At 31.9% G+C, this 17,602-nt stretch overlaps 1 protein-coding gene across 1 annotated transcript in view; it reads left to right on the top strand.

Annotated features, from left to right (window-relative positions):
• LOC138709993 (whirlin-like) overlaps positions 1–17,602 on the top strand; it is a 508,846-nt gene that overhangs the window by 239,344 nt on the left and 251,900 nt on the right. Inside the window, exons 7-8 of the mRNA XM_069840671.1 lie at positions 2,378–2,539; positions 6,470–6,553. Coding sequence (XP_069696772.1) covers positions 2,378–2,539; positions 6,470–6,553 — 246 coding nt within the window. The remainder of the gene's footprint in view (positions 1–2,377; positions 2,540–6,469; positions 6,554–17,602) is intronic.

Consider the following 17,602-nt stretch of genomic DNA (forward strand, 5'->3'; position numbering starts at 1 on the left):
CATCAGATAAAAGTCTCAGACTAAATTTATTATTACATTCCCGGGTAATAGAGGAATTGCTCTATATTTCTGCCCAGCATTAAAATTGTTTAATATTAATAAGAATGATAATAATACAATGATAAAAACCAGTGCTGTTTTTCTGGCGGAACGCGGTTCCGATACCATCATGGAACCGACAATGTGTTAATTATGTTTTTAACATAATGAACTCCGCTCAGGTCTTGAAAGTCTTGGAGTTGGACAAAAATGAGGTTAAAAACGACAAAATTCCTATACACTGGGCAGTAGGCTTATTCATCTCTCCATCTACTATAATATATTATAGACAAGAGTTCCACCACCTTTTTTTCCAAGAGAAAAGCACTTTTAATAATAATAATAATAATAATAATAATAATAATAATAATAATAATAATAATAAATACAATGGTAATAACAATAATAGTAAGAATATTTATAGTAGTAACAGTAGTAATAATAATAATAATAATAATAATAATAAATACAATAGTAATAACAATAATAGTAAGAATATTTATAGTAGTAACAGTAGTAATAATAATAATAATTAATAATAATAATAATAATAATAATAATATTTATAGTAGTAAGAGTAATAATAATAATAATAATAATATTAACTATTATAATAAAAACAATAATATCAATAATTATACCAATAGTAACTAACAATAACATGAATAATAATAGCAAGAATAATATAAATAGTATTAGTAGTAACAATAATAATAATAATAATAATAATAATAGTAATAATAATAAATACAATAGTAATAACAATAATAGTAAGAATATTTATAGTAGTAACAGTAGTAATAATAATAATAATAATAATAATAATAATAATAATAACAAGAATAGTAATAGAAGTAGTAATAATAATATTAACTATTATAATAAAAACAATAATATCAATAATTATAGCAATAGTAACTAACAATAACATGAATAACAATAGCAAGAATATTAGAAATAGTAGTAGCAACAACGATAATAATAATAATAATAATAATAATAATAATAATAATAATAATAATAATAATAACAATAATAATAATGGCCAATCCATGCAAATTAGCATATTTTATACATCTGCAGACCGGAGAGAGATTTAGAATTTCCATTGTAAAAAATTTTATGAAATCTTAAACCCTTAGCAGAAATACGGAGACTGATGTTGTTTAAGAAGGGTTTACATCCAATATTACCCTTAATGACTTATAAAAAAAATAAATAATCAAGATCTTGACGTCTGGAAAATAAACTACAGCAATTAAAATATTTGAAGGTTAATGTCATATTTATAATCATCGGAATTAGGTAAAAATCTATAAAAACACAAGGAAATAAATTGTCTTTGAATATTCTCCAATTTAGTCGAGTCAGTGGAAGTAATGGAGTTCCATACAACAGATGCATATTCAAGCTTGGATGTAACCAATGTATAGTATAAAATTAATAAACACATAGGAGTAGAAAAAGAATAAGTTATAGATCTAATTAGACCAAGCATTCTTAATGAATGGGCATAAATTAGCCGCTCAGAGCAGAAGTGGTGTAAATCAAAATTGGGTAATGACGTTTAAAGTAAAAATTCTGTAAAATACAGCGCAAAGTAGCAATTAATATGTCCTTCGTGCTATCCACTGACTACTAATGGTTTAAATAAATTCAATGTTAATTACTACTTTGCGCTGTATTTTACAGAACGTTTACTTTAACCCTCATTACCCATTTTTGACTTACACCACTTCTGCTCTGAACGCCTCAAATATGTATATTGCACATGATCATGGAAATACAATTTAGAATCAAGTAAAACACCAAGATCTCTAATACAATCTTTCCTATTAATTATAACATTATTAAGAGAATATAATAATAATAATAATAATAATAATAATGAGTCTAGTAATAATAATAATAATAATAATAATAATAATAATAATAATAATAATAATAATAATAATTCAACAATAGTGAACATGCTCACTGGTATACCCACAGTTCCTAAACATGGGATATGACCACAGATGTTAAAACTATAAATAAACTTAACAAAATAAATTACAAATGACAAATTATAATGAATCTCGTAACAAATCAGTATTGTGATGACGAACAAAAAACGCTACGAACTTCTGCCATAATCTAATATAATCTTACTACTCCGTACCGTAAATTGGCTAACCTAACACAAAGTAATCTAACCTCAACTTATGTTACTGTACTTTTCTTATATCACATTACCTTACTTTACTTCACTTGTCTACGAGTCTCATACATCCTTTGGGTGGTAATACTGTGATACGCTACTTCCGCTTACTTACCCAACTTCTCCATGCTTTTTCAGTACACACTGCTGACGGAGCTGCGTGAAGTGGTGCTGCCCGAGGATCGAGCTCGGTTCGACGAGCTGGTGTACCGCCGCGAGGCGGAGGGGCAGAGATGCCGCGAGTTCAGGGACATGCTGGACCAGCGGGAACAGGAGCGACACGGGCACACCGTACCCAGGGTGAGGGAAGAGATGTCACTCATTTCCTTTGAGGGCTTCGCTTGGAAACTCTCTCTCTGTTATGAACTAGAAACAAGATAAGCGTAAGAAAATGACAACATTTGTTAGTCATAAACTTGCATTAGTCGTCCTACATGGATGGTGGAATTATAATTATTCTTCATGCCTTTTTTCTTCATATCATTCAAACTGAATGAACCAGGTAAAAAGTTAATTTTCAGATATAATTTTATTGCAGGTTGAAAGGAATGAGGTACAGCTTTCGCTAGTATACTTTTATTATTATTATTATTATTATTATTATTATTATTATTATTATTATATACATACACACAGCGTGATCTTAAGGGGGCTCATACAGGAGAGCTGCTGCTGATTGTAAAACTTTCACACAATTTCAATATCACCGATATAATTCAGTCGATCTTTCTCATTTTTTGTACACAAATAAGTGGTATTTTGGCTTCTGATTTGGTAACAATAAATTTATAATTATCGCAATAGTTCATTATTTCTATTTACAAAATTTAAACGAAATAATTTGCTGCTATTTTTCAAACTAAAAACATTATATCTCTTGAACTAATTGTCCAAATTGTTTAAAATTTTCGGGATATCTTCAGGCATTCAAACTGTAGAGGGTGAACCATTTTCATAGAAGTATAATTACAATTTCACAAAATTTAAGTAGTTGTAAATAACGTAAAATAAAAATGACTTTTCTTGTTTATGACAAAACAAATGTAGTTCAAAAACTTTGTAACGTAGAAAGTTCACTGCGGTCCATCCTCTAACACTACATTACTGGAGTCAAAAATGAAAAAGAAACTTTGAATCTAACAAGTGGTTGGGAAGATACCATGTTTATCCTCTTATATAGTAAAAAATTATTTCCTTTAAATTGCGTAAATAAAAAAATTAATTAATTTGATAATTACAAATTTGTTGATGCCAAATTAGAGGCCAAAATACCACTTACTTGTGTACAAAAAATGAGAAAGATCCAGTGAATTATCTCTGAGATATTAAAAATTTTGTGAAAGGTTTACAGTCTGAAGCATTGCTACTGTATGAGCCCCCTTAAAGGAATGTATTAATCAATTATAGGGGGTTATTGTTTTAGAATAAATATGGGAAATGTCTGCTATTATTCTGTTGAGAAGCTTGAGTCTGCTGTCAAAAAAGCTGAAAGTTAGAATTTATAAAACAGTTATATTACCTGTTGTTCTGTTAGGTTGTGAAATTTGCATTCTGATTTTGAGAGAGGAACAGAAGTTTGAGAATAAGGTGCTTAGGAAAATATTTGGGGCTAAAAGGGATGACGTTACAGGAGAGCAGAGAAAGTTACACAACGCAGAACTGTACACAAAGTGATAGTCCAAGTTTCACAATCATACACAACAAGAGGTAATATAAATCCTAACTTTCAGTATTTTTGAGTGCAGACTAAATTACAAAAGCATCTCTTCTTCTTTCTTCTTCTTCCCTTCAAGTATTAGGCCATATGGCTTGTTATGAACTTACAGTTGAATTTTCAATCCAGAGCTTTTTGAACGACCGAAATATCTCTTCCCGTTTGGACGATAGTGGAGCATAACTTTTGGGATTCTATCTCTACGCATGCGATGCAGATGATTTATCCAGTTGTTCCGATAATGTTTTACGTGATTAATTACAGGTTCTTCCATTACATCTTCATTGCGTTTGTGATCCCATTTCGTATATCCCGCTGTATATCTCATAAATTTCATTTCATTGGCCGTTATTCTGCTTTCGTCTTCTCAAATCGAATAATAACAGGCATTTCCCATATTTATTCTGCGTTTAATTTCCTTCCGGGTGTCATTTATATTTGATACTGTTGCTTCAAGATATTTGAATTTTTCCACCTCTTCAAAGGATAAATTTCCAATTTTTATATTCCCATTTCGTACAATATTCTGATCACCAGACATAGTTATACACGTATACTTTGTCTTTTCGTGACTTACTTCCAAACCTATCTCGTTACTTGCTTCAAGTAAAATTCCCGTATTTTCCCTAATAGTTAGTAGATTTTATCCTAACATATTCACGTCATCCGCATATGTGCGTAGAAAAAAAATACACAAGATTTAAAATACCGATAATGTTATTGTTGTTTTCTAATGCCAGGCATTTGACAATAACGTCATTTGACCTCTTGCACTCCAGTATATTGTCATGGTCAGCCACTGAAGCATAGATTTCGAGGTGTTCCGAATCCATTTCTTGGTTTGAGTTGCACAATGGGCAGTTAGGGGACTGATATATTCCAATTCTATGCAGGTGTTTGGCCAAACAATCATGGCCTGTTGCCAATCTAAATGCAGCTACAGACGATTTTCGCGGTAAATCGGGAATTAACTGTGGATTATGATGCAGAGAGTTCCATTTTTTTCCCTTGTGATTGTGTTATCAAATTTTGTTTGTTGAAGTCTACGTATGTAGATTTAATAAATCTTTTCACAGAGTAATACGTAGATTTAGTAACAGGTCTGTAAGTAGCAGTGCTGCCCTTCTTTGCTAAGGCATCCGCATTCTCGTTTCCCAGGATTCCACAATGGGATGGTATCCATTGGAATACAGTTCTTTTATTGAGTGATATTAATTGAGAGAGCATTTTAGTTATTTCTGCTGTTTGAAAGAGGAACATAGGTTAAGGGTGTTTGAGAATAAGGTGCTTAGGAAAATATTTGGGGCTAAAAGGGATGAAGTTACAGGAGAATGGAGAAAGTTACACAATACAGAACTGCACGCAAAGTGAGAGTCCAAGTTTCACAACCATACAGAACAACCGGCAATATAACTGTTTTATAAATTCTAACTTTCAGATTTATTCTAACTTTCAGATATAGTGCAGACTGGATGACAAAAGCTTCTCAACCGAATAATAACAGGCATTTCCCATATTTCTTCTGCGTTTAATTTCCTTCCGAGTGTCATTTATATTTGGTACTGTTGCTCGAAGATATTTGAATTTTTCCACCTCTGCAAAGGATAAATTTCCAATTTTTATATTTCCATTTCGTACAATATTCTGGTCATGAGACATAATCATATACTTTGTCTTTTCGGGATTTACTTCCAGACCTATCTCTTTACTTGCTTCAAGTAAAATTCCCGTGTTTTCCCTAATCGTTTGTGGATTTTCTCCTAACATATTCACGTCATCCGCATAGACAAGAAGCTGATGTAACCCGTTCAATTCCAAACCCTGCCTGTTATCCTGGACTTTCCTAATGGCATACTCTAGAGCAAAGTTAAAAAGTAAAGGTGACAATGCATCTCCCTGCTTTAGCCCACAGTGAATTGGAAACGCATCTGACAGAAACTGACCTATACGGACTCTGCTGTACGTTTCACTGAGACACATTTTAATTAATCGAACTAGTTTCTTGGGAATACCAAATTCAATAAGAATATCATATAAAACTTCTCTTAACCGAGTCATATGCCTTTTTGAAATCTATGAATAACTGATGCACTGTACCTTTATACTCCCATTTTTTCCTCGTCTTCAAAGGATAAATTTCTAATTTTTATATATATTCATTTCGTACAATATTCTGATCACTAGACACATTCATATACTTCGTCTTTTCGGGATTTACTTCCAAACCTATCTCTTTACTTGCTTCAAGTAAAATTCCCGTGTTTTCGCTAATAGTTAGTAGATTTTTTTCCTAACATATTCACGTCATCCGCATATGTGCCTAGAAAAAAAATACACAAGATTTAAAATACCGATAATGTAAAGTGTAAACAGTTTTAATAATGACTCAATATAACGATTGTCTTAAAACACTTCCCTTATCATAAAACATGTAAACACCAAAGCAGCTATATTTCTGGTTTACCATCTTTAATAAAGAGAAGTGTTGTAAGAGAAGTTTCCGTATATGTTCGCAGCGGAAAGGCACGAGCGGCGTGATACAGGGAAGCGACAACAACCACGCGCTGCTGCTCTCCAACATCCACGACATCCCGGGCCCGGTGAGTACCTGCCTGTGTGCCTGCCTGCCTGCTGCCTGCTAGCACCCTCTCTTACACTCTCTCTCCTTTCTCTGTCTATCTCTCTCTGTCACACAGTCTCTGTAGCACCCGCTCCTTGATGCAAGACCGATTGTTTACAGCGGTAATGGTAACTGAACAATTCCCATTGAAGCTGCTTAATTACCCGCAGCCATTCAGGGCTGCAACCCCCTCGCTAAGTTTTAAAACAAACAGTTCATTGTGCAGCACAAAACACAGACACGGGACGGGCCGCGAAGCTAGACGGCTTTGTTACATCATGGATAGTCCACGTTCGGTTTCGTTCATTATCGAATGAATCGACGCGGAGGCGTTAGGATTTATATCAGCCGTTAATTGGTGACATTTTTATGTAGCTGTCACGACTGACACGGATTTTAAAAGCAATATGACGTGTTCAGATCGAAATGAATTTTTTTTTTTTTTCTCTGTTTTATCATTTCAAGTTCTTTTCTTCACTAATTTTTATGCAAAATAATAATAATAATAATAATAATAATAATAATAATAATGATAATAATAATAATAATAATAATAAATTTTACAATTCATGGATAAAAAATTAATGAAATTTCTTATTTTGAGTACCTATTCAACTGATAAGGTAAGGATTTCAACACACTTATTATTTAATAAAATATAGAAGAAAACATTAAACAATGTTCAGAATTGTACACGATATCAAAGCAACCAATTTTTCTTACACAAATTGTACCCCCAATAAAAACAGTATAATTACTCTTAACAATAAAAGCTTTCCGGATTCCAAAAATTGTTTATTAATCTAGAAGTATCTTCTAATCAGAGTACCAAATTAATTTAGGATTTGTAGAAATTAAATTTTGAAATTTATTGAATTTATAGTAGCGAAAGGTGTACAGACCCAGAAACAAAATTTGGGTCAGTATTGTATTGTATTGTATTGTATTGTATTGTATTTATTATTATTATTATTATTATTATTATTATTATATATAATAGATCACAGACACATTACATACAACAATTTTACACAAAGATATATAATTATTTAAATACAATTTGTACGTTTTACCTATTAACATATTTGTAAATGAATTACTAATCACAATAGATGAAGAAAGTACCATACCGGAGTGATCTATAATTATATATGATGAACATAGCAAAAACATTCTCGTCGCGTGCCTTATTAACTTCGTTAAGGAAAGACAGGATAACAGCAGACGATCATTAGAGATGTGACATGTCGGAAAAGTCTTAACGTCTCCAATTGAAGTGTTATTTCGGGAAGAAAATACGATAGCCATTAGAAGTGTTTTACTTCAGACGTATCTTGATTTGTCTAATGAAACTGTTTTTGTAGAGGAAATATGACGATAATAAACGGCGGTAATCATATATGAACTAAAAATATTGGTATCTTAACCAAAAATGCTATAATTATACACAAATAAAATAAATTATTAATATAAAGATCATTTACCAATAAAGGAATATATAATAAACCTAAGAAATTATAAATATAAAATATAGATACTTTACTTCGCAATCATCTTATTGAATCGTACTTCATTTTTAAATGTACAAAAAGTGACCTTCGTTAAAAATAATATGATAATATTAATTTCTATAAATCCTTTATTTAAAAGAAAATACGCGTTTAACAATCTTTTCCTTTAAAGAATTCGATTGTTATTGCTGAGAAAATGAACAATCATGTTTGGGGTGCATTATCATGTATCTAATTAAATTGCTAATCCAGGCAAATATGACAATCAATTGGAATGTATTTATTTAGGAGCATTGTAATAGATTTATCTAATTCAATTATTATTACAGAGAAAATATGAAAATCAAGTGGTATGCATTACATTATAAAATCTATAATTGGTTTATTTGAATTGTTATGCCAGAGAAAATAAAGCAACAATTGGGATTCATTACTTTAGGAACATTACAGTTGATCTAATTCAATTGCTATGTCAGAAATACAAGAAAATCAATTGGGATGCATTACTTTAGGAACATTATAATTGATCTAATTCAATTGCTATGTCAGAAATACAAGACAATTAATTGGGATGCATTACTTTAGGAACATTATAATTGATCTAATTCAATTGTTATGCCAGAAAATATGGCAATCAATTGGGATGCATTACTTTAGGAACATTATAATTGATCTAATTCAATTGTTATGCCAGAAAATATGGCAATCAGTTGGGATGCATTACTTTAGGAACATTATAATTGATCTAATTCAATTGCTATGTCAGAAATACAAGACAATCAATTGGGATGCATTACTTCAGGAACATTATAATTGATTTAATTCCATTGCTATGTCAGAAATACCAGACAATCAATTGGGATGCATTACTTCAGGAACATTATAATTGATCTAATTCAATTGCTATGTCAGAAATACAAGACAATCAATTGGGATTCATTACTTTAGGAACATTATAATTGATCTAATTCAATTGCTATGTCAGAAATACAAGACAATCAATTGGGATGCATTATTTTAGGAACATTATAATTGATCTAATTCCATTGCTATGTCAGAAATACTTGACAATCAATTGGGATTCATTATTTTAGGAACATTATAATTGATCTAATTCAATTGCTATGTGAAAAATACATGACAATTAATTGGGATGTATTACTTTGGGAACATTATAATTGATCTAATTCAATTGCAATGTCAGAAATACTTGACAATCAATTGGGATTCATTATTTTAGGAACATTATAATTGATCTAATTCAATTGCAATGTCAGAAATACTTGACAATCAATTGGGATTCATTATTTTAGGAACATTATAATTGATCTAATTCCATTGCTATGTCAGAAATACTTGACAATCAATTGGGATTCATTATTTTAGGAACATTATAATTGATCTAATTCAATTGCAATGTCAGAAATACTTGACAATCAATTGGGATTCATTATTTTAGGAACATTATAATTGATCTAATTCCATTGCTATGTCAGAAATACTTGACAATCAATTGGGATTCATTATTTTAGGAACATTATAATTGATCTAATTCAATTGCTATGTGAAAAATGCATGACAATTAATTGGGATGTATTACTTTGGGAACATTATAATTGATCTAATTCAATTGCAATGTCAGAAATACTTGACAATCAATTGGGATTCATTATTTTAGGAACATTATAATTGATCTAATTCAATTGCATTGTCAGAAATACTTGACAATCAATTGGGATTCATTATTTTAGGAACATTATAATTGATCTAATTCCATTGCTATGTCAGAAATACTTGACAATCAATTGGGATTCATTATTTTAGGAACATTATAATTGATCTAATTCAATTGCAATGTCAGAAATACTTGACAATCAATTGGGATTCATTATTTTAGGAACATTATAATTGATCTAATTCCATTGCTATGTCAGAAATACTTGACAATCAATTGGGATTCATTATTTTAGGAACATTATAATTGATCTAATTCAATTGCTATGTGAAAAATGCATGACAATTAATTGGGATGTATTACTTTAGGAACATTATAATTGATCTAATTCAATTGCAATGTCAGAAATACTTGACAATCAATTGGATTCATTATTTAGGAACATTATAATTGATCTAATTCAATTGCAATGTCAGAAATACTTGACAATCAATTGGGATTCATTATTTTAGGAACATTATAATTGATCTAATTCCATTGCTATGTCAGAAATACTTGACAATCAATTGGGATTCATTATTTTAGGAACATTATAATTGATCTAATTCCATTGCTATGTCAGAAATACTTGACAATCAATTGGGATTCATTATTTTAGGAACATTATAATTGATCTAATTCAATTGCAATGTCAGAAATACTTGACAATCAATTGGGATTCATTATTTTAGGAACATTATAATTGATCTAATTCAATTGCAATGTCAGAAATACTTGACAATCAATTGGGATTCATTATTTTAGGAACATTATAATTGATCTAATTCAATTGCTATGTGAAAAATGCATGACAATTAATTGGGATGTATTACTTTAGGAACATTATAATTGATCTAATTCAATTGCTATGTGAAAAATACATGACAATTAATTGGGATGTATTACTTTAGGAACATTATAATTGATCTAATTCAATTGTTGTCAGAAAAATATGGCAATCAATTGGAATGCGTTGCTTAAGAAACATTATAATTATTCTAATCTAATCAAGAATTTCGTATCTAAAGACGAGGTTAATGACACGAATATGGTTAGTGTACACGAAAGCAGCTAGAAAGGTGTGAAAGTGCTCAACTCGACGAAAATTCCCATGAAGCAGGCAGTGACGTCATTTGAAGAAGAAATAGGAGTGACGCGAACTGGTATTCAGCAAGCACAGCAGGACATAACCTCAGTGCAATCTGAGTGCAATGGAGGAAAAATAGTGGACATCATATGGGAGGTGGTGAAGGAACTAAGATCCAAATAGATGCTGACGAGAAGTAGAGAAATGCAAGTAGAAGATTATTCAGGAAGCAGTGATGAACAAAGAGGGGAAAACAAAGGGGAAAAGCAGTGTGACTTAAGGAACTGGTGAGGAAGGAAATGAATCGAGAGAAAAGAAAACTCACACCTAAAATAAAGTAGCAATGAGGAAAAGTTAGCAGTGAAAAGTACAAATAGATAGGGATGTGAAGTGAGAGGAAATGCGCCATATAGGAGGGGATCAAGAATTAGAAGTATATTATTTCTGGTATAATAATGAGTGAGGAGTAAGGTTAGTGAAAGAATTGATGACTGACAAGAAAAGACTAGTGGAATAATTGCAATAATAAATTAAAAATAGGTAATGGTTTAGTTATATACAATAGAAATAATTTAATACAGTTATATGAACACTTTGGTTTATACGAGAGGCATTGTAAAACGGGGCGACGGCACTGTATACTAATTGTGAAGTGCCGCCTCACCAAAAGGTGTATTGCTTGTGCTATTTTCTAACTTCAGAGGAAAACGAGTCATAATATATTGTAAATTTTAAAATTCAAAACAATAATGTAGTTTTATTCTTAACAATAACTCTTCACTTTCTACAGTTTAATTCCACTCCCGTCAACAATGGGATTTGCTCTTCACACAGCAACACAGTATTCGTTATTGCACTCCACAGACGACAATGACAATTTACTTGGATTATTGAGAACAACAATGAACTGTTAATTTTAACTAATGTACACAAAGCACTATTTACAAATCGGAACTGTCAGTTCTCAGTTCACAGTTCTTCTAGCTCAGTCACTCAAGTTCACAGTATCTCGAACCACAGACCTTCAGAGACAGTTCACTGTACTCGAACTCAGGTCCCTCCAACTGCGGTCCACTGCACTCGAACTCAGGCCTTCGGATGCTCACACAGTTGCGGACACACACTCAAGTCGAACTCTGGTACACAAGACTGGCTGGCTTTCTGTCCACTCACTGTAACAACACTGCCTTACTGACTGACTGAAGTTCACTCGCGTGCGTAATTTATACCCACAGCGACGTAGACGAGAAAGTTCGAGTTCTGGATATTTCCAAGCGTGTCCAGAGATAGCACTCGAACAATCCGGGCCCCTCTCCTCTCTGCCGCGGTCGCTCTTTCCCCTTTCTTCTCTCCGCAAGCACCAGATGCGCGCGCAACCTCCCCTCGCCGCGTCGCCGTAGTACACCGTCCCTCTACCCTCTCAGCTCCCCTCGCCACCACACCTAAGCGACCAACGTTTCGTCTGCTGCGCGCCCTGTCGGACACGCGTTCGAATCCTGACGCAGCTGTCACAATATGTTGAAACTATTAGCACATACACTTTCCCCGATCTATGAACCTGATAAAACGATAAAGGAACAGTCCGCACTATGATTCGTATTTGTATTACAAGGATAGATACATCAATTGCTATTCCAGTAGAAACACAATTTCCACAAAAATGACACTTAGATCCTTATTTTCTTAAATAATTATAAAGGAATTATTTTATATTCTCAATTGGGCAAATCGCAATATAGCGAACGTAGAAGCTCCGCCCACGACCCATTCCACTTTTCCCCTACTAGCTCAACAGACACTCTACGTCAGGGATGTCAAGGTCAGAGCACGCGAAAGACGCTACGCGCTCCCAAGCGCTCTCGGGTTCCAATGAATCTGTTCTACAAGCAGTAGCGGTGAACAAGAAGGGGTGAGCAAAATGAACTCTATTGGCCTATCACTGCAAGATGAATTAAACTGCTCTTAAGTAATAGATAATGTGTCACACTCATACAAGAAATAAAAGCATATTTTGCAACATGTACCTCTCTAATAAATGCAGTTAATTATAAAATAGTAGGATATAACAAATAATAAACCTAGCTTCTCTTTAACTTAAGCAGTTTTACATAATGAGGCCTATAATTAGCCTAGGCCTAATTATTGTTATTAACTGTTACTTAATCATGTACTACTTATATAAGCAACATCACACTTCTAGAAACAAATTTAAATTCCTGACTTCTCGCGTAATTCAGAGATGTTCTTTTTTTCTGATTTTTGCCGACACAAATCCAACTTGAGCTGGAGTAGGTCAATATCTTTAAATCGTCTATGGAACTCTTCCCAGAGATTTGAATAATTTCAAGGGAAAAATTGTTCCGGGGCCGGGTATCGATCCCGGGACCTCTGGTTGAACGTACCAGCGCTCTCCCAACTGAGCTACCCGGGAACTCCACCCGACACCGTCTCTCTTCCCAGAGATTTTTAAAAACATTATAGTATTTTACACTGTTGAACAGGAGGTCAATGACTGAAGGCGTTGAAATTATAAAAACTGTGCTGTGAGATCTGCGACATCCACAATGAAATATTCATCTGAAAGCTTTTAATAATATCTGTCGACACAAATTAATTGATTCTTTCCTTGCGATCTCAAATTCAAAACGTTCAGATGCTCTAATATATCCTTGAGAAAGTTATGTTCCTCGATCCATGTAGAGTCAACTAGTTTTGGACTGTCTCTGTTTTTTCTATTATGAGCTCTAATAAATATTCACGTAATTCAAAATATCTGGACAGTACAATATCTTAATAGTAAGAAACATCGTTAAACTGAGAATTTATGTACGAAAATCTGGACAATTTATAGACACAACTCCTGACTGACACTTAACGAATTTACGCCGTTAGCAGCACGCACTTTTGTTTGTACTTTATTCTGTTAACATAAATACAATGCTGTGAGGAAGAAGCTCTACAATATATCTTTACATACATTTACTACTATTTAATATCAATAAAAACAAACTAATTTGAATATTATATCATTCTGTAGATGAACTAGTAATTTCAGGCGTTCGACACTGCTTGTCGTTATAACTAAATAATTTCCACAAACCAACCTCATCTTTCACTTACATAAGAAGTTAAGAGTCTAGTCAGCCTGAAACTTACTGAACGACTTCATCAATGTGTAATGTACAGCCCTTGTGTTCACCAGTGACTTGTACCTGCGTGCCTTACGTGCTCTGATCAGCGCATACGGGCTATGAGCACATTTGTGCTCTCGTCGACATCACTGCTCTACGTGATAGGCTAGTGTTGTGTCGAATGCACATTTCATGTGGGTGGGGATAACTTCCCCTACTGGCGTTCGCTATATTGCGATTTATCCACTCAATTTATCATATTTGTCTTACAAAGATATGCATATTTATTGGTCGTTACTGACTCAGCGAAGGGAAATGTTATCTTAATTTAATTCTGAAGCCCTGTACCAATTAGCAACATTAAATGGCTGAAAGTCTTTATTTTATATTCTCATTTTATATTTATTTCGAAACTAAAACATTTGCTGCCAAAAAGTTTTAAGACGACGAACATCCAACTTTGCACATGAACAAAGCGACAGATAGACTCCGTTCCTTCACTTCACCAGTTTGTCTACTCGAGGCTGAAGTTGCTCTTGAGTTAAACACAAGATGTTTGTTAATTGCGAACTTTTCTTCAGGGCTGTTTTTAGGAAATTCGCTACAGAGAGCTCAAGTTCGCACAAATAAGTATTGGGAAAGTACAGGACGAAGTTCCAAGTTTGAATATTCTGTTTACAACTTTTAAGCTTAACTTTAAAGTGTTTATACATTCGTAATTATTACAAAATCATTTCTGTAGTTTTCTTGACGCAAAATCTTGTCATGTTTTTTAATTAAGCTAAAAATAAATCCAGTGCCTTAACAATTATTACAAAATCATTTCTGTAGTTTTCTAGACGTAAAATCTTGTCATTTTTTTAAAATTAAGGTAAATATAAATCTAACGCCTTAACAACTATTACAGAATTATTTCTATGGTTTTCTTGGCGTAAAATTGTGTCATCTTTTTAAATTAAGCGAAATATAAATCAAGCGCCTTAATGATTATCATAAAATCATTTCTGTAGTTTTCTTGACGTAAAATCTTGTTGTTTCTTTTTCAATTAAGCTAAATATAAATCTAGCGCCTTAACAATTATTACAAAATAATTTCAATAATATTTTTGACGTAAAATCTTGTCTTTTTTTAATTAAGCTAAATATAAATCTAGCGCCTTAACAATTATTACAAAATCATTTCAATAATATTTTTGACGTAAAATCTTGTCTTTTTTTAATTAAGCTAAATATAAATCTAGCGTCTTAACAATTATTACAAAATCATTTCAATAATATTTTTTACGTAAAATCTTGTCCTTTTTTAATTAAGGTAAATATAAATCTAGCGCCTTAACAATCATTACAAAATCATTTCAATAATATTTTTGACGTAAAATCTTGTCTTTTTTAATTAAGGTAAATATAAATCTAGCTCCTTAACAATTATTACAAAATCATTTCAATAATATTTTTGACGTAAAATCTTGTCTTTTTTAATTAAGCTAAATATAAATCTAGCGCCTTAACAATTATTACAAAATCATTTCAATAATATTTTTGACGTAAAATCTTGTCTTTTTTTAATTAAGCTAAATATAAATCTAGCGCCTTAACAATTATTACAAAATCATTTCATTAATTTTCTTGACGTAAAATCTTGTCTTTTTTTACATTAAGCTAAATATAAATCTAACGCCTTAACATTTATTACAAAATCATTTCATTAATTTTCTTGACGTAAAATCTTGTCTTTTTTTACATTAAGCTAAATATAAATCTAACGCCTTAACAATTATTACAAAATCATTTCATTAATTTTCTTGACGTAAAATCTTGTCTTTTTTTACATTAAGCTAAATATAAATCTAGCGCCTTGACAATTATTACAAAATCATTTCATTAATTTTCTTGACGTAAAATCCAGTCTTTTTTTACATTAAGCTAAATATAAATCTAGCGCCTTAACAATTATTACAAAATCATTTCATTAATTTTCTTGACGTAAAATCTTGTCTTTTTTTACATTAAGCTAAATATAAATCTAGCGCCTTAACAATTATTACAAAATCATTTCATTAATTTTCTTGACGTAAAATCTTGTCTTTTTTACATTAAGCTAAATATAAATCTAACGCCTTAACATTTATTACAAAATCATTTCAGTAATTTTCTTGACATAAAATCTTGTCTTTTTTTACATTAAGCTAAATATAAATCTAGCGCCTTAACAATTATTACAAAATCATTTCAGTAATTTTCTTGACGTAAAATCTTGTATTATTTTAAATTAAACTAAATATAAATCTAGCGCCTTAACATTCATTACAAAATCATTTCAGTAATTTTCTTGACGTAAAATCTTGTCTTTTTTTACATTAAGCTAAATATAAATCTAGCGCCTTAACATTTATTACAAAATCATTTCAGTAATTTTCTTGACGTAAAATCTTGTCTTATTTTAAATTAAACTAAATATAAATCTAGCGCCTTGGTGATTATTACAAAATCATTTCTGTAGTTTTTTAACGTAAAATCTTGTTTTTTTAATTAAGCTAAATAGAAATCTAGCGCCTTAACAATTAAAAAAATCATTTCTGTAGTTTTCTTGACGTAAAATCTCGTCACTTTTTTATTAAGCTAAATTGAACCTAGCATCTTAAGAATTATTACAACTAATACGTTGCATCGACTTCGCTGAATCGGTAAAGTGACAGCCTATACGTTGGAAAAGTTTATTGACGCTCATTAGACAGGTGAGTAAATTTGTATATTCCAATAAATGTTTTTGGTTTTACCGAAACTACTAAATAAAAAAAAATACTCAAATTATTGTAAATCCTATTGTTAGTTCACCGCTGTGGAGTAATGGTTAGTAGGTCTGACCGTGAAACGAGCGATCCCGAGTTCAAATCCTCGTTGAGACATGTTACTTGGTTGAGGTTTTTCCGAGGTTTTCCCTCAACCAATTGAAGCAGAATTGCTAGGTAACATTTGGCGTTGGACCTCGGACTCATTTCGCCATCATTAATTAACATATCATCATCATCATCATCATTATCATCTATACAATAGCCCGGGTTAAGTTCACGGTGCGGCGTGCTATATTTGTACAAGAGCGCTACCGTTCGGCTACCCAATCATTCACAGAATAGGAATAGTAAGCACAATAAACCTCAGGCTGCAGTGTAAGTGTTCGGATCTTTCCTCCATACAAGAGAAAAAATTCTGTTGTTGCTTTTAAGATCAAAACAAAATTCACCGTGTCTGTTTAGGTTTTGAATAACCTATGTACTGTAATGACAGACCAAAAATTTTACAAAATGTGACATAGACATCAATTAAATATTTTGTTACAATTTAGTTAAAAAATGAATTACATGAACACAAGCCATCTGTAACACATGGCAATAGGAAGAGTAACTCAAGGGGGGTGCGCGAAGGATTGTTCATCAATATAATGAAATAGTTGCAAAGAAACTGTTCCAATTTGTCGTTTTCAGTGATCGAACGATGCTTTGCTGGACTTTGGGACCGAGGTTCGTGGGTTCAAAATCAGCCGGTTTCTATGGACTTTGTAGGGAAAAATAATGCTCAGCATGGCTTC

The sequence above is a fragment of the Periplaneta americana genome, chromosome 12 (assembly GCF_040183065.1).
Source record: "Periplaneta americana isolate PAMFEO1 chromosome 12, P.americana_PAMFEO1_priV1, whole genome shotgun sequence".
NCBI classification, from domain to species: Eukaryota; Metazoa; Arthropoda; class Insecta; order Blattodea; family Blattidae; genus Periplaneta; species Periplaneta americana.